The 24,043-nt window shown below is 40.9% G+C and overlaps 1 protein-coding gene across 1 annotated transcript; it reads left to right on the forward strand.

Annotated features, from left to right (window-relative positions):
• Positions 1-1,424: 1,424 nt before the first annotated feature.
• On the forward strand, positions 1,425-23,691 carry srms (src-related kinase lacking C-terminal regulatory tyrosine and N-terminal myristylation sites). The gene is made up of 8 exons (XM_030423369.1): positions 1,425-2,383; positions 6,382-6,503; positions 9,755-9,921; positions 15,878-16,025; positions 18,594-18,752; positions 20,147-20,328; positions 20,997-21,153; positions 21,270-23,691. The coding sequence occupies exons 1-8, from the start codon at positions 2,004-2,006 to the stop codon at positions 21,467-21,469; spliced, it is 1,515 nt and encodes a 504-aa protein (XP_030279229.1). The 5' UTR covers positions 1,425-2,003; the 3' UTR covers positions 21,470-23,691.
• Positions 23,692-24,043: the final 352 nt, after the last annotated feature.

The raw sequence follows: 24,043 nt of genomic DNA on the forward strand, positions 1-24,043 counted from the left end.
AGTTACAAAAGCTGCAGTCATTAAAGTCCACCGTCTAAAAATAAAAACCCAGAGGAGATGAGATAAAAATAACCTCAGACTCATTTAGTGTTATTGATCCTGGTCGCACTAAACCACGATAGCAACGTTTCTTTTCATTCTTTATTATTCTGCAGGTGAAACTGTGAACAAATGTCCAATCTGATGTCCCCGAATGTTTTGTTTTGTCTGACCGACAGTCCAGAATCTAATTATGTTGGTATTTTAAAAACGTAAAGCACAGAGAAAAGATTAAATCATCATATTTCAGAGGCTGGAGCCAGAGATTGTTTGGAAAATTGACTTGAAATAAGGACAAAAAAGATGAATCGATCATTGAATTCTAGGGATTTACCACGGTTGACAATTGTACCAAATGTTGCAGATCATGCTGACTTTATACGATTATAATTTGAGTCTGTCGTGAGATTTTCAACAATTTTTATATTGTTTTTAACCCGGCTGGTTTGTTTCAAGTAGATCTGGGGACCAAAACTGGTATTTCAAGCCAAACCTGGATGTTTTCTAACTCTGACAGCGTTGTGACGAGAGAGGAGCAGAAAGTTCAATCTAAACAAACGTAAAGTTGTATCATGAAGAAAAAGCAATTGTTTTTCTCTCAAGCTGCGCCGATTTATCGATTAATTGCCAACTGTTCTGATACTCGATTAATCATTCTGAGTCATTTAAAAAAAAAAAAAAAAGGATCAAACTTCAAAATTTCAGTTCTTTCATTATGTTATCTTCTGGTTTCTTTCCTCCTCTGTGACAGTAAACTGAATATATTTATGTTTGGGGAAGAATTGATCGACATTTTTCACCATTTTCTGACGTTTGTAGACCAAAGAAGTGATAAACAGATAAATCCAAAGTGAAATAAAAAATTAATAACAGCTATTTTTTTCTCTCCTATGATGAGATTTAAACTGTAGGTGTGATGAATGAAGCTGTTTCCTGCTGAAGTTGATCATTAATCGATATAAAGATTAAGACCTACGTGTCAGAGCAGGTGAAGGTGCTTTCATGACGTCACACAGACACATGGTGGAGGTGAGACAGAACTTGACTTACAGAAAGTGTTTAGTCAACACACACACACTCGTTTACTCAACCAACATGACCTTGAGGGAAAATTTGGCGAGAGAGAGTAAACACACACACACACACACACACACACCTCTCTCTCCCCTCTCCCCTCTCACTCTCTCTCTCTCTCTCTCACACACACACACACACACACACACACACACACACACACACACACACACACACACACCTCTCTCTCTCCCCTCTCACTCTCTCTCACTCACACACACACACACACACACACACACACACACACACACACACCTCTCTCTCTCCCCTCTCCCCTCTCACTCTCTCACACACACACACACACACACACACACCCTTCCACTCTCTCCTCCCCTCAGTGCGCAGGTGTGTGAGCAGCAGGAGGTGTGCGGAGCGCCAAACCCAAACTTTTTACGCACCGCGCCGCCGCCGCCGCTTCACCTTCACCCTCCTCTTCCTCTCCGTGGATTAACACCTGAGCATCAGCCCGCTGCAGACACCCTCCGCGCCGCTCCAGCTGACGATGGATTAACATTTTTCTCTGGGGGGGAAGCCATGCTCACACTCTCGGTTCATCTTGGGTCGCAGCGCCGAGTCCTCGCAGGGAAACGATCCGACTTGGATGCCCTCCATTCCCGTTTCCGCATTCTCGCAGCCGCCGTGCGCACTGCAGGCGTGGAGCTCAGATCCATGATCTCGACAGAAAAAACCGGTTCCTCCGGCTAATCTACCCAACTATTGCTGGCGGTGCATTATGTTTGCAGCCAGAGGACGAGAGGGGAAGCGAGGGACTGAACGGCTGGTGACACAGGCTGCGAGGGGCCGTTTTCAGAGAGGCTGAAGCGCGTCGTATCGATCGCTGCTCGGATCGATCCTGGAATAACCGCCGCCGCGCTCCTTCATGTCCCGGGATGGAGAGTTGCTGCCGCTCCTGTATGCCGTGTTTGAGCCGGCTCTGGGACTGCATTTGGCCCGACTTCCGCTACCCGAACGTCCCCAACCACAACCATGTCATCGCCAACCCGGCCGCGCACACGGCGGAGATCCGCACCGTGTCCGGAGACATCCGCGTCCCGTCGCCCAAGAAGCGGCCGGTGCAGCTTTACGCGGCGCTCTTCGACTTCGAGGCCCGCAGCGACGACGAGCTGACGGTGCGGGAGGGCGACAAGCTGTCGGTGATCGAGAAGCGGGGCGAGTACGTGCTGGCCAAGAAGCTGACCGGGTCTCTGGAGTCCGGACTGATCCCGGCCAACTACGTGGCTCTGCTGCAGGACGAGTTCGCCAAACACAAGTGAGTGTTTAACATCCTGATCCAGAGTCACCTGACCCACTGTGCTGCTGCTGGGGGTCTAATCTGCTGCTGTAAAGCCCAGATATGTTGTCTAAACACACATGTAGATGGACAGAAGGTTAAATTACACACAGTTCTGTTCCTTTGCTGGATTCTGAGGAGAAAAAAAGGAATTGTAAGACGATTCTGAGAGGAACAGAAGCTGACAGCTGACCAAGCTCTGACCTGCCTGCTGTTATCAACTAGTTCACTGAAAACCACCAGAACATGTAAATGTTCTCTGATGGGACCAGAAGTCTTCAGGCAGAAATGATGAAATCTGACCTGATGTGACTCATGTTTCATTTAAAGTTGAGGTCTAAAGTTCAGAGATGAATTTTCATATTAGATTGAAAACTTGAGTCATTTTTTTGAAGCAAAGTTGCAAAATTAAATGGTTTCTGTCCTCTCATGTGAGTATTTTTAGGTTTTCTTAGACTTTTATGATATTAAATAAGGCTGTCACGATATCAGAATATCGTTGCTGAAAGAATTCGATCGATAACGATGTTACCACGATATCTTGCTGCACTGCAGATACAGCTTCTTCTTCTTCTTCTATTTCCTGATGTTATGGTGGTCGGTGCATTGTTGCCACCTATTATGACAAAGCAAGAATGGAAGGAGAGGGAAAATGTTTAAGGGGTGCTGGATTATTTAACACAAAATCAATATTTCATCTTTAATATCATCATTATCATCAATATCTGTATATCATGACAGACCTCACATGAAACTACATATCAGAGTCCAACCGATACCTTTTTTGACATTTTACAATGACTAGACACAAAGAAATGTTTAATAATTATATAATATATACATTTTATAGTTTGATCATAAACTTTATTATCTTAAATGAAATCAGAGCACTGAAACAGTCAACATGTCTGTATATCAACTAATCAATTCATCGTTTTAGATCCAATTATAATCACAGTTATTTAAAACTGAACTCTGAGCCTGCTGACATCGTCCCAACATTAAAAACAAAGTTTAACACGAGTCTGTGGAGGTAAAAGCGTTGACCCGCTGCTGTCGAAGCCGACTGGAGCTAAATGTGGCCGAGAGGCTGCACGTGTCCTCCGGCCTGCAGCTGCAGGTCCTCCATTATTCATCCAGCCTGCTGGGAGTCGTCATGTTTCAGCTGAGCTCGCTCTCCAAGGTTGACTTCACTGCCTCAGTTCAAGTTGCTGAGCCAACACTGACTCCAAATGTCCCACTGTCCTTAAACACACCACTGAAACTGAAGATAAGGACATCAGAAACAAAAACACAACAATGATCCCTTAATGATGTTGAAGATGAACGCTTCTGCTTCAACTGAAGACAGGTTAGACAGTTTTCATAGACACCAAAAAGATAAAATCACCAGTGTTCTAAAAATAAACAGGTTTGGATCAGTTGTCACTGCTCTGCTGTTTAATATCTCCTGTAGCATCGCTATAAAATTCCTGTAAGGAGATACGCCCAGTGAATGAAAGGAACAGTTCACTCAAATATGAAGAGTCAGTCGTTATCTCATCACCTCAATGCTGATGGGAAGCCAGGTGAAGTTTTGTAATCCACAAAACATTTCTGGAGCGTCACATCAAAGCAGAGTTGCAGCATTCTGCTAAACAACTGTAGCAGCTGGGGACTTGTTTTAAAACGTCTGACAAAAACAAAAAAAAACATAAAATGGCTCCGTACAGCTCGTCTGGTCATGTCCAAGTCTGATTTAAAAAGATGTGATTTAGATTCCTTTTTAAAGATGAAATCTTCACTGTTAGCTAAAGCGTTTGTGCAGGACTGTTTGAACTGGGCACACAAGCTCGACCGCATGTCGAGCGTGTAAATAACATCCTTACAAATTATTTTGGAACCCGGTGCCAGGCGAGCTGTTTTATTATCTTTATGGGTTGTTGTTGTTTGTTTGTTTTTGTTTTGATCATTTTAAACAAGTCACCAACTATTATATTTTTGGGTGAAGTTATCCTTTAGTCTACTGACTCATTATTGTAATAATCAGTGTTTATCAATGAGGGAAGACTTAGACAGCACCCATAGGTGGAAATCACAGGGAGGAGACAAGAGGTCCTGACCCCCCTTTTCTAGGGAAAAACAGAGATCTGCCCCCCTCAGTAACCTCTAGAGGTGAAGACATGTAATTTAAATGTCAAAATAATGGGCACTGAAAAAACACGTGTTCATAAAAGACGCAGAAAATGCGTTTTTATTTTTTTAAAGTTTGGTTCACCCCTTCATGTGCCTCAGAATGGTTTGGTCCACTGCCAACCACACGTTGGTTAGTACCCGTATGTGGAGCGTGTCTGCGCGTGTCAGTGGTGCCGGCTGATTACAGTAAGTAGCTACCTTGAGAAAATTAACGTAAATGAAGGTGCTGTTTTTCTCCCGTGACAAAGGTTTAGATTTAAGCATAAAAGCCACTTGGTTTTGTTCAGTAAAACACAGTGTTTGGGGTCAAAATGTCTGCCTGTTTTAGTCAACACAAACGACCCGATGGAGATGTCAATCTTCCCGCCAAAAGGATTCGCGTTTTGTTGAAGATAAACACGCTAGAAAGTGTTCTGAGCTCTCATTAATGGATCCGGTAGTTTCACTTGAACACATGTTGAAGTCCTTTGTCAAAAATATCCACCTTTCCCTCCACCTCTGCCCCAACATCCACACCTGAAAGTCAGCTAGCTAATCAAGGTAATGTGAACGGAAGTTAGCTAACCCGGAAGTTAGCATCGCCCTTGTTCCCTCCAATAAAAAGCATAATGGGACTTTTGAATTGGATTACAGATTATTGCATTATTACACACGTTTAATAATACATACTGGTTTTGTTCAGCAAGATAAACACCACTTTTGTGATTTTTTGTGGAGTATATCAGATAGCAAGAAGTAAAAAGCTAAAATGGTGTATTTAGGTGGCTTATGTGATTTTAATAACAATCCAGACCCAGCAGATTTAAATGTTTTATTTCATATTTGATTGGGTTTGGTTGTATTGAAGGGAAAACATCTGCTCTACTAAGTGTTCTATTTAATGAAGTATTCATTTAATATTCCCATAGAAACTTGTAGTGCTGATACTTGGTTCAGTTTATAGAGACATTTATCTTCACAGTAATCATAATTAATTATGATCTTTAATCTATCACAATGGTTTGTCTAGAGTCTGTTATAATATCATATCAAGCTGCTCTGCTGCTTCTCATTGTTACTGTGAGCGAAACCTGAGCCGCCCTCCTGAAACTGTAAAGTAAATACAGGTTAGTTTCTGATCTCTGAGCAAACAGGCAGGGCTCAACAACACTTCTTCAACAAGACTTCTTCCACTCATGACTTCTGAATACATCTCTTTATTTGTTTATAATTACTCACATGTATCCTGATTGGTAAATGGCTCCTGTCACGTTCACAGTGCCGCTGTTGCTTTTTATAGAACTGGCTGGACCAGTTTGTTAAGTTGTGTAACTGTTACTGTAATGTTAACCTTCTTTACGCTGTGACTGTCAGCTGCAATGTGAAAAATGTCATCTATGCAGTGATGGAATGTAACGAATTACATTTATTAAAAAATTTGAGGTACTTGAATATTTTTTTCTCTCGCCACTTCAACTCCAATATATGTAGGTTTGATTACTAGACAATTAATTGGCCACTTTTTGGATAATTCTTAAATCAGTTGTCATGCAAGTAGATTACCTCATTTTTCTTTTTATCTTATTAATCTATTTGATTTAAGTAATGCAGAACGTAATAAAATCCTGCTTTTACATTGATACATGAATCATAATCAATGTGTGCAGCTTCTTCCAAAACAAACTCCTTCCTGTCTTTTCTTTGTTTATTCATTCATTTACAGCTGTATTACTGATTTTGCTTCATCATGGCCGTGTATTTCCCATCTGATCGTCCATTCATCCCTCTATCTCTGTTTTCCATCCTGTTGTCTCTCTGTGCAGGTGGTATTACGGGAACATAAACCGGGTGAAAGCTGAGAAGCTTCTGCTCGCTTCCCAAAACAAAGATGGCTCCTTCCTGGTTCGCATCAGTGAGAGTCACAGTGACGAGTACACCATCTCTGGTAAGTGCAAAAACTACCACTTATTCATCCATCCATCCATCCATCCAACCCCACCCTCAGTAGTGTCCTCTGAACTCTCCTGGTTCCTCTCTTATATTCCTGTCCTTCTCTTTGCACATCTTTCTTCAAACCAGGATTCACACTCTTTTGTATGTTTTATGAAGTCGCAGAACATTTTTCTCTCTTGGCCACGGCACATGTTCACTGTTCCTGTTACCCTTTTCATTTATTCTTCACCTCCTCCCTCTGCTAAGTCTCTCTCTTCATCCACCCCGTCCTCCATCCATCACCCCCTCCTGCCTCCACTGCCCTTCAAGGTCTCCAGCCACTGTCACCCTCGATCTCCCTGCCTTCGATTTCTCTGCCTCTTCCTCTCTCCTTCCTTCCTCCTTGAGGTGACACCGTCTGCCTCAGGCGTCTATAGTACTTTGAAAAGCATTTAAATGATTCGTCAGTGGTTTGCAGAAACGTACAATGCCAACATTTCCTCTTAAATCGAAGAACTCATTTCACCCAATCAAACTGGTATCTAGCGAGTGTTTGGCGGTCGTGTCTCCAGTAGTAGTGACCTACATTTGTAAGCCCGTTGTTGTCATCAGATTACACTTTTATGAATGAGCCCACAGCCAATTCTCTAATGGACCTCATGAGATTTGTGACTTCAAAGCTTGTTGTTACTATGTCAGCCTTGAATCACCTCCAGCTCAGTTCCTTCTCTGCTCACTTCTTTTCTTTTCGTCCTCTGGTTTCTCCATCCTCTGCATTGGCATCTTTTCCCCTCCACCCTTCTGTCCTCCCTCTCTCTCCTCTCTACCCTCCCTGCCCCCCTTCTTCAAGGTCCTTCAGCTCCCGGGGGGAAAATGCTGCAGTTACACGTTCAATTTTCACTGTGCTGGTATTCCTGAAATATGCAACATCAGTACTCTGTGTGCATACGAGCCAGAGATTGAGGGTAGAACTCCCCACACCTTCAGTATCTCCGTTTTAAAGCACGATTACACACATTCCTGTCTGATTTACTGTCCCTCAATCATAAAGACGTGACCGTCTTCATGTTCTTGGTGTGTATCTTATGTTAAACATCTTGGTATATGTAGGTGCTGCAGTCAGTATGTGATTGTATCTTGCATTAAGCCACAGATCTCTGGCTGAAGAAGAAAGTCTGGTGTGTTGAATTTGTTTGGTTTGAAGAAAAATATTGTTCACCAGGGACGACTTTCCCTTGGGGAGCCACAACTGAATCTTAATGGTGAACCATGACCTTGGATTATTTAAAAAGAATAAAGATGAAATAGGGAAACTACTAATCTAAAGAATATTTGACCTTGCAGTACCTTTTACTGAAGTGTAGCCTCTGTGTTTAGTGAGGTGTTTTCAGGGTTAACCCTGCATTTTCAGGGCTAGTTCACTATTTAGAGATCAACTCATAAACGCACCGCCTTCTGACCAATCAGTTCTCTGGAAAATTGAATGATCATTCCTTGAAGATCACGTTGTGCTCGGCCCCCTCCTATCTTCTTCACTACACTTTCCATGTTTGCTGCAGGCGGTGTCAAGGCAATTTCATTGTGCTTGTTTTTATGCAGATATCCTCTTCCAGCAGAGAGGGATTACAGCACCAGAGCCATGTACCTAATAGTAATGATAAGATATGACAGTAGCACTTTGAGTATTTATTTTATTATTTGCTCGCAGGTCTGTTTAACACTGCGCGCGGTCACAGCTGAAAGAATAAGACTGTCACACACACTACAAGAGTATCTAAGCAACATATTTATTTAATGTAATACACAAATGTAACTAGTCAGATCAACTTATGCCACAATGATAGCTTAGTGATGTTATAAACCTGGTAATTTTAACAGTCACGCAGTCTGTGATTTCTCTTCAGCTGTCCTTTGTGGATTTGGCAGCTGTAACTGTGGGTTTTTATCCTGATTATGTGTTTAATTTCTCTTTCTATTCATCTAAATGTTTGCTCTGCTGCCAGTAGAGTTTGTGATTGGGCCGGTGCTGCAAACATCTCCCCTTTTATTTGAATGTGCTCATGGCTACATGTGGAAAACCTGGGTTGGTATCAACTCCATAAATCAACCCAGGTTTTGTCTGACCGCTGAACAAGATTGTGCTTGTTAGTGTTAGTAAAGCCAGAAAACTAAATATATCCTGGTTACGCCTGTTTGGTGCTCCCAGTAATCAAAGCAGAACTTACAGAAGCTAAACGTTGGAAACATTCCTGCTTTCTTTCGAAGAGTGTTTAAAGTTTAAAATCCCTGTAGAATGAAATTTAAAGAAACTGCATCAGACAACCTCATGAGGGGCCATGAAAAAACTTTTCCATCGCAGTATTTCATCCCATCTTTGTCTTTTTATTCAGCACTTCAAGCTGCATTTTTGCTGAAGATGCTGTATGAATAATGTATCCCGTCTTCTCCCTCGATGCTCCATATTCTCTCTTTTTATGGAGATCTAGAATGCGTATACAGAGAGTGACTGGTGTTTATGGTGAACATGTTTCTGTATTAGTATGCTGCCTGATTATGGAGTTATTTTTATTTGATTATTCTGTTCTATTTGAGAGAAGAGAGAACCTTTCAGGGGTTTACATCTTGTCTTTCAGTACCTTGGCAGTTCCTTCTTTTTCCTTTTTAAAGTAAACAGCAATAAAATAAAAAAGTATAACGACTTATGATGATAAGTATGTTTTATTAATGCAGCAATGGCAGAAACAGGGAAACATTAATGTGGTTGTTTTGAATTTAGATGCATTCATTTGGGGATTTTGCAGATCAACTCATCCTGGTTTAAAATGTAGGTATCAAGCTAAACTTGTACCACAATCACCCCAAGAAACAAAAAAGGTGTTGCATGCACAACACTAAAGAAATGATCCAAGCTGTTGCCACAAAGACCTTCTTATGAGCTAACTTGGATAATAAATTGGGTGTTTGTTGTGGAGACAAGTGTGCAGATATTTTTGATCTTTTTCTTGGTTGTCTAAAAGTCTGAAGTACACAGATATAATCACTGAAACAATCTTAAAACAAGGGTTATTTTTAGACTTCTAAAAGATATGTCCTCTCTGTCATTCAGCATGTTTGATGTTTCTTTCCCTTTCAACACAAAAGCACCTTCTTCCAACATTATCACATCAGAAAAATAAATGACTCGATCTCTTTATTCACTGTCAGTATTTAAACATACACTATGTGACCACATTAACTCTCCTCCTCCTCCTCCTCCTCTCTCAGCCCGCAGTGAGGGGAAGGTGTATCACTTCAGGATCCAGCGCTCGTCCATCGGCGCCTACTTCGTGTCAGATAAGATCTCCTTCGCGACGCTTGGCGAGCTGGTCTCATACTACCAGAAGAACCCGCGGAGCCTCGGGGTGGTACTGGAGGAGCCCTGCGCCCAGCAGGTAGGATACAAATGTGTACAAAAACACAAATGGTTTTTACTCCTATTTTTGTGAGGACATAAAGCGTTCATTCACCCCAAAAATTAAAGCTGCACGGTCGTGTTTCAGTGAGCTGTTTTATGGCCAACAGACTGTCAGAGGTTTGTGACCGTCAGGTGAACATAGTGATGGTTTTTGCATAATATTTCCCTGAGGAGTTAATAAAGTTAAAGAACCAGATATTTCTGTCAGGAGTTAAAAACAGAGCTGAAAGGAGAGTGAATAGTGGATTAATATTTGTCGAATGGTCAGAGACACGAGTCCAAATGAATGGCAATGTCGACATGATCATTTAATTGGAGTCGTGTTGGGTCAAGTCCGATATTCACTCTCTCTCAGCTCTGTTTTTGGTCTCCACCTGGTTGTTTAGCTGCTAAATACTCCATAGTCTGCTGTTTTCTGCTGAGGAGGTAGAGTACAGTGGCTTTTAATAAATAACTCTAATGCTATTAGACTGCTGAGAGAAAGGCAAAACACTAAAATCTAAAATCTCACTTTCCAAAAATGTCTAATGTCTAAAATTGGTCCTCACAAAGATAGAAGTACACGAGCACACACGAGAAACTGTTGGTATGTTTATGTTTCTGAAGATATACGGTAGTTATGGTGTACATAGTTATCATGTACATCTCTGCATACTAATAACACCTGCAGAACTTCCATTTGCAACATTTATATACAGACTTTATTGTTTCTCAGGTGAGAAATTGAATAATACAGCAGCACAAAAAAAAGTCCAAACAATTCTCATTTTGACCCGTTGTGTGATAGGCAAAGTGACAGAATGATAATACAGTATATTCAATATTTAAGTATGTTATAATGTGAAATATGTTCATGTTAAATATAATGTAATATAGTTTGTACACAGTAACAAAGATCACAGGATCTAAAATGATTATTAAGTGAAAATACAGTTATTACAGCTGCAGATATTAATTTTAAGAAATATATTTTTTTCTGTGTTTAGTTTGTTGTGTTTTATGCTGAACGATTTCAGTACTGTTGCTATGGTAACATGCGATAAACATAACTGGAGCAGTGATTTAATATTCGTCTGGGACTGTGTTTGAGGTTTCTCACTGTTTTTTGAATTAGAATTAAAAATCAAATCGTCCCTCCACGCTGATGGAACGTCGGGTGAAGTTTCGTATTCTACAAAACATTTGTGGAGCTTCACAGCAAAACAACTGAAGTAGCTGGAGACTTGATTTAAAATGCTGCTCAGCTAAAAGTGTTAGCAGGAGCTCAATCATGTGTCTAGGGTTTGATAAACGTCTTTTCAAATGAATCTGGGATCTCCGTGCGTCAGGAGACTTACATATTTTATTTATGTTTAACACTGTGTCCCAACATTTTGGAATCATGGCTGCGTTCCCTCTTTGTACGTTACCAGAAGGTGAATTTGTGCCAAGAATTCAAACTGACTTTGGCAAAATGATGCTCTACTAAACTGCAGCTAACAGAACTGAAAAATGAAAACCAACAACAGTTCCTCCTGATGATTGAAGTCAAATTTCAGGCAGAAAAGGCTCCAGTTTTTAAGTAAGAATCTGAGACAAAGTGTCATAAAGATCCTGAATCCGTCTCTCTATTGTTGCACTGCAGCAGGAATTTTAATGAGGGCGGTCTCATTCTTTACGTGAATAAATTAATACTGAGAGGCAAATATATTCGGAGTGTAATTAACCAGTGTAAAATATTTGGAACAGTTTTAGGGAATATCACGTGGCAGTGCTGTAATTATACGCGCTATCTCTGCAGTGCAGCTTACATTAAACCCCCGGCGCGCTGTATTCTTTATTCACGGCTCATCAGTCGGAGCCCAGCGGGGAACAGCTCACTGAGGGCTCTCAGTATCTGGAGACTTTCACTGCAGGATGAGGAGCCACTCGTTTAAACAGCAACACGCCCACTCGTCAGTTTGGAGAGAAGCATATTAAACATAATTAGCAGATGTTTAGGACGAAGGAATAATACCTACTATTATTTATAGATATTAAAGATGAGTAGACGAGTGTTGAGATCTAAAAAAAAAATCAGGACTTCTTCTCGATCAGAGGACGCTCAGTGATCCCTCCCCTCTTCTCTCTTCCCTTCCAGAGGAAGCTGTGAGTCTGAGGCCACGGACACACTGAGGCAGAAACACACAAACACAAACTCCCACACACAAGTTCAAATCACAGATTCAGCATGTAACTCTACGCTTTCATGTTTAAAATGCAAACAGAGGACAAACACACAACACAAACTTGATTAAGTAGTAATATATGTTGGTATCTTCTCATAAATGCACACACAGACGAAGAGAAGCTAACAGGAAGTGATAAGACAACACTTTTTCATTTCAAATCATTTTAACCTTTTAATTTCTCTTTTAAAAGCTTTTGTAGACTTTGATTCTGTTGTTAACTGTGTTATTAATCTGTGAACAGAACAGTTCACCCAAAAGGGAAAATTCAGTCATCATCTCATCACCTTCATGTTGATAGAAAGTCAGGTGAAGTTTCGTAATCCACAAAGCATTTCTGGAGCTTCACAGGACAACAGCGTTGCAGCAATCTCCTTAACAACTGAAGTAGCTGGGGACTTGATTTAAGACATAAGAAGAACTGATATAAATGGCTCCTTGCAGCTCGTCTGGCATTTCTAGAAGGCCCGAGGCTCCAAATTGTTTTGAAACGAGGTTATTTACATCCTCGTGCGTCAGAAAGGTGCATGCCAAACCCCCGGGGAGAGCGCCGGGCTCTGAAGCCAACTTTTATAATGGCCAAACTATGTAATTAAAATGTTAAAATGGTGGATACATTGTGAGCGCCATAACACCCTCGATGTGACTCGTTTGACTATTAATATTTTCACACATGTGGTGCAATAATATTTGTAAAGCCAACGAGAGCCAAGTATCTAATCAGCACGCTCGATGGGTCGCACAACACGGAAGATCCAGGTGTTCTTACAGGCAGGAAGTCGATGTTTGTTGGCTTTATGCATCACTGAGCAGATTTTAAAGTTTTAGTTTAGCACTACAGTGAAGATCTCAGCTTTAAAATGATGTAAATAACATCTTTGTGGGATCTCTGGGTTGTATGGGGACATTTAATGTTTGTCTTTGGTCGTCTTTTCCGTTTTAAGACGAGTCTCCAGCTACTTCAGTTGTTTAGGACAACGCTGCGACGCTGTTTTGCTGTGAAGCTAAGCGTAGTTCACAAAACATTTCTGGATGAACTGTTCCTTTAACTGTATGTTTGTATTGATTTTGCACATGTGCCTCTTTTTATATATTTCATGACTCTGCTGCAGCGTAATGGGCTGATGTAATTGAAGACATTTTTTTAATTTAAAAGTCCACTCCGACTTTGTTGTAACTCTGACATCCTCAAACATCTTCTCATCTCGCTCTGTGTTATCAAAGACATACAGCTAATAACACTCACAATTCATGATTATATTCATGATTTCATAGCTCTAAAATATGGAGGCCATAAAAAAAAATAGTCCAATGTTTTTCCTCATCATTTATAAACCGCTCAGTGTCACAAACAGCCTTTCCCTCCACAGCTTCAGTGGCTTTAAACAGTCCGATGGTTCATCATTCAGGCTTCAAACTGAAGAATAAATCTGCTTCTAGAAAGTGACACTCACATTCTGATCATACCGAAACACTCAATTCAATTTTTTGCAGTAAAAGAGTCACTTAATGATGCTTTCACTCACTTTTTATTGACCGGGCACAAGATGTAGCTCTGAGTAATTACTCAGCCAAGAGTCATAGTCAATATAAACGGAGGCAGCACAGAGACAGACGGGTCTGATTCTTCTACTAGATTTTGCTTCCTAAAAGCAAATCTTTCCGACTGTTTAAATGCTCAATAAACTGCCCAATTGACTGAGTGAAAGCCCGAGTGGGTCGATTTGTCCAATTTACAGCCATTAGTGAGATTATGTCTTGCGTGATTATAAATGATGAGAGAAAACATTTTAATGAAGAGGAATTAACAAGAAATGTGCCTCTTTAAAACGCACCATAACTTGTTATGATGATGGAAGAAGTGCTAAAGTCTTCATGCTGTTCTCCGTCTGAAGTGTAAGATGGAGCAACCGACTGAAACCAAATGATGTTTATTTCAATTTAAATGTCCTTTTAATTTCAGTTTGTTTTGGACGAGCTTTTGTTGGTAACACTTTATAAACGGGTTCATAAATTCACCATTAATTAGACGTTTATTAGAAGTGTGTTGGCTTTTCTTTTGTCATTGCTCTGCAAGAGTTTTTCCCTCAATAGCCTCCTAAAAACTGATTATTGATAATAAGGAAAGAAGTTGCATGAATTATTCAAGTGATTATCAGGTATTAATGGTCCGTTCATTCATTATTAAGGACAAATCACTGAACATGGCAACAGAACATAAACTAGTTGGCTCAGTTCACGGAGCCCTTCCGCTCAGATATTGTCCAGAAAGCTAAAATACTGTTGCAAGATTAAAAGTTGCTGTCAGGTTGACAAACAGTAGTAAATATAATGTGAAAAATAAACGACTTCACCTGTTTTTGTATCTCAATGCAACAAAAAACGTGCAGTTTTCTAACAGGAAGTGTTTTTGTCGACAACGATTCAGTCCATTAGTGTGAGCCAATTTTAAGTGTTGCTCATAACTAATTCACTAGAAGTTTGACACCAATTAACCCACAAATGTTTAACTAGTTAAACAGTTATGAGCAAGATGTGGAACAACGACAACAACATCTCACTCACTCGCTCAACAAGCAGTAATTAAGATGTTATTGAAGGAAAACTCATGAGGCATTAATAATGCTTTATAATGATTAATAAATACCCAATGTGCTTCTAATATGCATGCTAATTAGCAGCTAGTTCAATGTTAATATGTCTACTTACATTTTATTTAATTAGCAGAGAAAAACTAAATCTGAAGTCATTTATTTATTTATTTGAATGTGTGAGAAAGATTGTGATAATTAAAGCAGCACAGAGGAGTCGACCAACAAGTTGTTTTGTGTATCATCTCATTAACACTAGAATTTATTTTACAATCAAGTTGATTTGTGTTTTATTTATATGTGTTAATTATTTAATTTATTAATCATGTTTTTTTTAAACCAATCATTTCATCTTACGTTTATTGAAGCACTTGATTATTAGAACGAAATGTTTTCTAGCACCTGATTTTTATTTAATTTTTACTGGCAATAAATTTATCATAAAACTTTTAAGATTCATGTGTCATTAATTAAGTCTGACCTTCATTCTCTCATTCATTAAAACATCTTTCACTTACCTCCGACACCGCTGCTGATCGGTGAGTGTTTGATGATGTGTCTGTCTGATACATCATCAAAGGTGAAATCTGTCCTGTGTGAATCTCACCTGGAGACGGACACGAATAAGAATCTTACAGAGTAAAAACAAGATTATAGTTTGACAAGGTGACGACAAAATATAACCAAATATTTCAAGATTGCGTCATCTTGGTCCAGGTTTTTTTGTCCGTTGTCTCATTAGAAAAGAGTTATCGGACTTTAATTTGATGGTTTTCAGGAGGACGTCTAATCGCAGGTTGTTGTAAATGTATTTTTTATTTAAGTGGTCGTTTCTTCTGTTATTTAGATCTCCTGATGGAGATTGAGACAAACGGCACAGCAGAAAGATACTAAGGAGAAAAACAACGTCCAGAATATTTAATTAACTATAATGAGTGTAATGTTGTAATCAAAAGCATATTTCTGCTTCAACTCCTCCTTTTGTCTTTAACACGAAGTTCGGCCAACACTGGCTTCCTGCTTCGCCCAGCAGGTTTGGTTTGCGGTTGTTGGTATCTCTGCAGCACCGTCTGCCTTCTCGTTTGTTCTGCTGTGATTTAAAGTTGTCTGGACTCACTGTGTCGTCTCTGTGCAGCGGGAGCTGTTCGACATGGAGCCGTGGGAGAGACCTCGGGAGGAGTTCAGACTCCACAAGAAACTGGGAGAGGGACACTTTGGAGAGGTGTGGGAGGCTCTGTGGACCACGGAGAACAAGAAGGTGGCCATAAAGACGCTGAAACAAGGTAAGGATGTAGATTTAAGATCGTGTTGGAGATTTCTCTTCCATCAAAGTTATGTTTACATTCAGAGTTTCTCATTGAAACACATTGTGTTTTATTTATTTATTAACTCGTTAGTTTGTAGATTACAGGGCGCTTTTTTAAATTGATTAATTTTATTGGCAATATTATTAAAAAAACAAACAGTGATTACGATAATCAGAAGTATTCAGTATATCAGATCTAATAATCAGCCAGACGGCTAATAGGTAAATAAATTGACTTTACTGTACTTTTTATATTTGTATTACTGAAAGTAATTTTATGGCATAAATGTAGTCGAGTACATTTACAGTTTTTTCCAAGTGCTAAAACACAATTTTGCAAACTAGGCTGGTTTGATCAAAAATACTTTTTACAATTCACAAAACCACAGACCCAAACTGCAAAATCCTTCATATATCCTGCAAAATGAAGCACTGCAACCAAACTACATATATCATTATCAAAATCAAACTTTTGCACCAGATGGCACACACTTCATTCATAGTACCAGATTTTTGTCTAACCAACTACACACTGTTGGACATAATGACAAGCACTCTCATCTTTAGTAAGCTTTGCCATAATACTAACATAGTTCAAATTGTAGAGAATTCATCAGATTGTTCACACACATGCTGTTGAAACATAAATGTTTTTATTTTTCACCAAACAAGTCAGTGCAACATATGCACAGCAGATATATTTACATTGGAGTGAACAAAAATATGCTCACATAACAGTAAATTGAAAAAGAAAATTGCAGAAAGAAATCTGACACTGCCAGAGGCTGCACTCTCTTGTTGTCAGCCCATGATTGATGAAATGATCAACTCAGGTTGCTCTGATTTCATTTGAAAGTTGTTGTCTTCTTTGGCCATGACCTCCTCTACCAGCTCTACCTTTCACTCTTCCTCCCCCTCTCATTCTCACCCTCCCTCCTCCTCTTCCTCTTCCTCTCTCTACAACGTCTTCCATTGTTGTTGGGAGGAAAATAAAAGCTCACCTGTGGTCTTTTAGTGCTTACTTCCTGATTGAAGTGGTAACAATTACGGTAACAATTGTTTGGCCAGGTGGCACATTTGGCCATTTTTGGTTGCCAAGGTTTGGAGACTTAAGAGGAGGTTTTGCTCTCTGTGTGTCAGTTTAAATGTTTGTGCTATATTTGTGCTGTGCACGTCATTTTAGTGTGTTAGCAACTGGAAAAAACTCTAATATCAGATACTTGGATGCTGAAAAATGCGCACAAGCTTCAGAGCACCTCTAATTAAAGCAGTAAAAATGGATAGCAGCCATTAAAGAGTCGTTTACCACTTTCCAGTTTAACCTCTCACCTTGCTGCAGTGATGTACAGGTGAACTCTATTACATCACTGATGGGCGTGGTTACAGGTGATACAAAACACACTGTGACGCTGCAGTGAAAAGAGGGTTGGGACGTTCAACCAGAGAACAGAAACTGATGAATGGTTGTTTTTCATTCTTTCATTCTTCATAACTCGTCCAGCTTCATTCCCTCCGTTGAACCAGAGAGTCGAGGCAGAGAGAGAAAGAGAGACAGAGAGAAAGAGAGAGAGAGAGCAGCGTTTCAGCCGGTGTTGTGTTTCTCTTTAATGTTGTGTGCAGCCAAAAGAAAAAACACAAGGGAATGTATTTGTTTGGGCATGTTGCTACGAATGCTTGTGAGAAGATAAAACCCACCACTTACACGTTCGTCAAATGCAGAAACACTTCTTGCTATTTCTTTTTGAAATGGTGCAGGATTTTACAATTCAGTGATGTTGTCATGGCAGCAGCATTTCCTATGTTCTGCCCGCACAATAACAGAAGCTCCCAGTGCAACACAATACATGATACAACACATCCTGGCTGGAATGTGTGCTGGCGTGTTTTTTTCATCGGTCAGTGGAGGCTTTTTGTTCGGTGGGACAAAAACTAAATGTAGAGAGATGAACAAAAACACGATGAGTGCGATGGAGAGCAGCGACGACTCTCAAATGTTTTAATGACAAGAAATATTAGGAGGAAATCACGTAGGAGACATTACATGCAAACTCGCAGAGGATTCAAAACTTTTCCCAGGTCTTGTCTGTAGATTTGTGGCTAGTTAAGATAAATATCATAAAGAATTAAATATTCTTCCTTTGGGTGCAGAGATTAGAGTACTTTTGGGGAATTTTACTTTCTTTCCCACATTCCCAGGTCAGAGCCATGTGTAGGATCATATAACAATCACGATACTGGAGTGAAACAAAGCAAGCGAACCAAAGGAAGCTTTATCTGAGAGCAGGCTTTGAAACCTGCAAGATGGATTACGTTACACATTGAGGGGACAAAGATTAAGAGGTGGACGCTGTAAAAAGGAGGACAGTAAAAGAAAAACTAAGATAAGCTTTTGCTGGAAGTGATGAAGGGTTAGAGAGAGAAAAAGAGGTGATCGAGAGATGAATGAACCGTGTGGAGATGGTGCGTAAAAGTAATGCTTGAAGCAGACAAGGTTGTAAAGGATTATTGTATGAATTCACCAATTATTCTGTTCCTCTTCCTCCAGAGGACACGAAGCAGGACGAGTTTGTGAAGGAGGTCCAGGCGTTGAAGAGCCTCCACCACCCGAAGCTGATCCAGCTGTTGGCCATGTGCTCCAGAGGAGAGCCGGTCTACATCGTCACCGAGCTGATGAGCAAAGGAAGCCTGAAGACCTACCTCGCCTGTGAGTGCTCCAACACACAGTCAGATAATAACTCATGGGCTGCACACACACCTCATAAACGTTTATCTCCCGGCTGTAATATTTAAAGCACACGTCATCTCACCTGCAGCAGAGAAATGATGGTAAATCACTTTCTCTTCCACAACTTGACTTCTGTTCCAACTCCACCTGGCTGCTTTAAAACAGGAGTCTCCGCTGTTGCTTTAATATGCAAAGAGGTTTAGAACAGGAAGTTAATTTAGCTTTTCTTGGGTTTGAGAGTTTCAGCCCTTTTACCTCTTTTTTTTTTGGAAAGCCCTTTGAATCAGTATTTAGGCCAAGTGACGTTAAATCTGTCCTCCCGTAAATCCAAAGCAAATGGAATTATAATCTGTGTTCTGGCAGCTCCGCTCGGCACAGAAATATTGTTCTGACGTTTTACAAAAGGCTTTAATCACAGCGAGTCTTAGTGAGCAAAGTGTGAAGGCTCTGACTCATATTTCTGATTCTTCATGCTGTGTGTGTGACTGCATGTCATTACTGTACTTATCTACCGCCTGCATATATTTAGCTTCATGGATGCAGCTCTCTGCTTCACTGAAACACCTCCAACGACGAAGGAAGAAAAATGCGGTTCAGAAATTGTAAGAGTAAACTACGTGCAGGTTGAAATCATCTTCCTCTATAAAAAATGGATCTGCTGTCGTGTAAACAACAATAAACAGAGCAGAACTGTTTATTTTACTGTCTCATTGCGTCCCCTGCAAATCACACAAACAGTTTAGTGCTGCGGGCGATCTGTTTGCTCATCTCCACGGCAGTAAACATTCAGCTTTATGAGTCATTTAGAGTCATTCAGTCTGAAACATGACTGCGCCGTCTCTGGGAGTGACGGGTTATAAATCAGAAAGAACTAAACACTTGTATTGTAGCACGTAGCACGCCTTTGGTTGTTTGTTTAAGAGGGAGGTGCTCCTAAAATGTGATGGCACCTGAGTCTTGGATGCACTTCTACAGTAAGTGCCTTTTTAAAAGGGCGTCCTCCAACTTAATGTATTGTTAGAAAACAAAATAATCCAAAAGTGAAGAGAAAGAAGTTCTTAAACTGACGGTTGGAATGATTCTAGAAGCATCGTTTGTTTTGTTTGTAGAAAATATCTGTGGCTGTCAAATAAATCTAATGAGCCCACTGAAGGACCCCGGATCAATAGATAATATTATAAAGTGACTGTAGATTGAAGTCACATAATTTAAAGGCTGTTTTTTAGTTGTGATGTTTGACTTACTTTGTGGGAGAGACATCAAAACTCACTGTCGGTTCAGTTATGAGAGACGACCTGCCTGGAAGAGAAATCCATCATGTTCACCTGTTTAGCTGACTGTTTGTGTGTGTGTGTGTGCTCGTGTGTGTGTAGCCGCTGAGGGCCAGGTGCTGACATCAGCTCATCTGATCTACATGGGCAGTCAGATTGCAGAGGGCATGGCCTACCTGGAGGACAGAAACATCGTCCACAGAGACCTGGCTGCCAGGAACGTCCTGGTGGGAGACGATCTGGTCTGCAAGGTGGCCGACTTCGGACTGGCTCGGATCATTAAGGTAGGCAAGCGTGTGTGAGTGAGTGTGTGTGTGTGAGTGTAAGAGAGAGCCGGTGTGTAAACATTATATTCCCTCATCAGTCGGGAAACATTTCTTCATTTCAGAATGATGCTAATTCTTTATCCGTGTTCTTTTAAAATATGTATACTCTGCGTTGTTGTTGTTCATTTCCAAACTCATGTATTCTTCATTTGACTCCGTCCTCCTTCCATCTGTCTGCTATAAAAGGAGCAGCACTCTAAACAGAATATTTTATTCACCCGGAGCTTCTGAGACATCAGAAGACTTGATATCAGCTCAGAGAGAGACGGCTTAAAGGTTCTGTGTGTGTGATACTTAAAACATTACGACGTCTTTACCACATTACTCAAGAGACAACAGTATTTACTGTCAATAAATCAGATTCTCCATGAAGACGGGCTCTGCTGGTCTCTGTGTTGCATTTTACCTTGTAAAGAAACATCGTAAAAAGCAGGAACGGTCTTTGCAAGAACATGTTCAAAATTATCGTTGTGATCCTCCCTCCACTGGCGTTACAGAGTGCAGAGAAACCATTCGCCCTGTTACAAGACACCGTAACATCACAATGACTTTAAAACTGTTATTTAAAGCTGAATACTTCCTGTTAACACTCCATCGTCTCTCTCTCTCTCTCTCTCTCTCTTCAGGACAGTGTGTACACAGCCAGTCGAAGCACAAAGATCCCGGTGAGGTGGACGGCTCCCGAAGCAGCGATTTACCAGCGTTTCTCCGTAAAATCAGACGTGTGGTCGTTCGGGGTGCTGCTGTACGAGATGATGTCGCGCGGCAAGATGCCCTATGAAGGTACAGTGTTAACAGCTTGTGTGTATTCCACTCTGAACATCATTTATTCTGCACCTGCAAAAGAAAAAGGTGACCTGTAAACTCTCTCTCATGCTTTTACATCCCTCTCCTTTCAGGAAAAAGCAACAAGGAAGTATTGGACCTGCTGTCGTCTGGGTTTCGGCTGCCCTGTCCAACCCGCTGTCCTCAGAATATTTACCGCATCATGATGGACTGCTGGGCCGCTGAGCCCTCCAAGAGACCCTCCTTTCACGCCCTGCACAGCCAGCTGGATTCGATATATGCCAGGATATATTTCAAGACGATAGAGGTTTAGAAAGCGGGACACAAGGAGGAAGAAGAGGATGATGAGAGGGCTTTGAACAATGCAGGAGAAAAACACCTGGTCAAGAGAAAGGCGAATGAGAAACGACGAGGACTATTTTCGTCGCCCTTTCAATCCACGTCCAAAACAGGGTATATGTACTTTAAAAACAACGAGGTGTGAAAGGACAGAGGGAGCATCGAGAGCAGGAGTGAAATGTTCACATGATGCTCGCCAAATCAAAGACAAACGGGGAACCCTTCGTTTCTTAGGCTTAAAGACAGCGGACAAAGTGACTGAAATCAGCCTGAGGACGGTGTGTAAATACACTCCTACTTAAAAAAAACGTCACACTTAAACCCTCAGCACATTCACAGAACCAACTGTTTTTAATTTTATACCCTTTTGTGTTTTATAAATGATATTTTATTACTTCTGTATGTGCCATGTCTGTGTATGCACACTTTGAAATGTTATGAAATCACAGGTCAGGACTTTGAACTAATCACCTGTCCTCTGAGTGTGAAGCCAGTGCTAAAAACTGAGGTAACGTGCAATAATTGAGTGCTTGTTGGGGTTTGAGCCACGCTAGCATCCTGGTGCCGGACGCACTCAGCAGTATAACTGCTTTTGATCGGCCCCGGTGAAAATATATTAATATATACCGTCCTGTGATCGATACCACAGGCAGCAGCCAAATTAAATTAATCAACAAATCATCCAGAACATCAAAGTGGAGCTCAGAGTTCTGATCATCTGAATCTGAGACGTCCTGAAACGGTCAGAGGATTACCCACTTATGTGACAGGACGATTGTTCCTCCAGAGACACTCTCACGATATTAGATGTGAGGATCTGAACTGGTACCATCCGTCCTGATTGGTCCAATCCTGAATGGACAGCTTTAAGTCGGTCAGTTTAGTTCTGGCATGTGACTCGACACATACATCACTCGGACAAACAAACACAATGTTTTGTTTTTTTGGCAAAGACGGACAGAACTTGATATATAACATTTACCAAATGTACAAGAAGACAGCGTTTCACAGGGTTTATAAACTTCCCCTGACTCAACAACTCACAAAATTGCTAGATTTTTAAAGGGAGTCTGGGGACGTTCTCCACGGGAGAGGAAAAAGTAGCCGATATCATCAAAATAATGTCTTCTTTAATAAATGTATGGTAAACTGTGAATTAGTGGAAAGAGTGCGTTCAAACAGCTGCTTTCGTGATGGTAGGGAAGACGCAGGCTGGTACAGCGATGCCACGACAAACTGACTCTTTTCACACTGAAAGAAACAATTAAATGTTTTGAATTTAATGCTGAATTAACAAGAAGGCCCTAAAAGATTTAAAATTCGCCTAAGATATATCACAAAGTATTATGTTTCTCCTCCTCACTCAACAACTCGTAAAATCAAGCGATTTGTTAAGGGAGTCTGGTGATGTAGCAGTTACAAGTTCAATGTCTGGATTAGCGTGTTCACAAACACCGGACCGATTTAAAATGCGACCTCACACCTGTACTTGAGCTGTCCACTTGTGATTGGATCTCTCGGGACCGATACCGCGTGTCAACACGACCGAAGTCAAAAAGTTTCCATCCACCAGTTTCTGTTTGTCGCGCCCGGCCTCTAGCGTGGCTTCAAACTGATGCTCTTGTTATAAACCACAAGCATTACGTATTTCTGTGACTGGAACTTGAGAAGGTTTTGGCGAGATGACACCTGGATTCTAAAGTGTCTCCAGAATAGTACGGGAACTGTTTTTACCCTCCTGTGAAGGACTTTTGGGGGGCTGACTCTGTGCAGTGGGGCCACAGAACCATGTGTACAGGCCTTAAATTATTAAACCTCACATTAACGGCCAGTTCCAGCTAGAGTGCCTATGTTTACACTTCAGACTCAGTCCACTCACTTACACTCCAAAAAAACATGGACTGGAACGACCCGCACACTGAATCAGCCATATCCAGAACAGAAGACTCTTTTGAGGGGGGGGAAGTGGGATTTCTGCACCACAAAATTGTACTACCATGATGCAATGCAATGCAATTTGAGAACAATGCAACGTCTGTCTTTGTATGCATGACATTTACAGCAGACAACGCCAAGTTCAGGAAACGTCAGCCATAGTCACCGAATCACACGATGGGAGTTTTCTGTTGTTAGGCTGCGTGCCATCAGGTACCGAACACCAGTAGTGCAAAGAATAAAGTATTTTAAGTATTCTTTTGTAACGTGTCTGTGCTTTTTATCGTTATCTATCTACTGTCGCTTATTTCCTTTAGTAGAAAAAAGGAAAAAATGTAGGATGTAGAAAAAGGAGAAGTTATATTTGTCGTGTGAACTTAAGAGCGTCTTGCACAGTCGACCTGTGTGTTCATTGTGCTGCTACTTCATGTAAACAATATTTACGTTTCTGGTTAGGTGGCGCCCTCTAAAGGCTTGTAGCAATTATAACAGCAGCAAAGGAGGAAGTCAGGTGAAGTAGTGTAAAGAGCGGCAAGTCTGCAGAGAGAGGAGGTCGAGGTGGGCACGACAAGGACAGGACTTTCAGCCAGGAGATCAAAAGTAAAAAGTCAAA

This window comes from Sparus aurata, chromosome 7, assembly GCF_900880675.1.
Source record: "Sparus aurata chromosome 7, fSpaAur1.1, whole genome shotgun sequence".
NCBI lineage: Eukaryota > Metazoa > Chordata > Actinopteri > Spariformes > Sparidae > Sparus > Sparus aurata.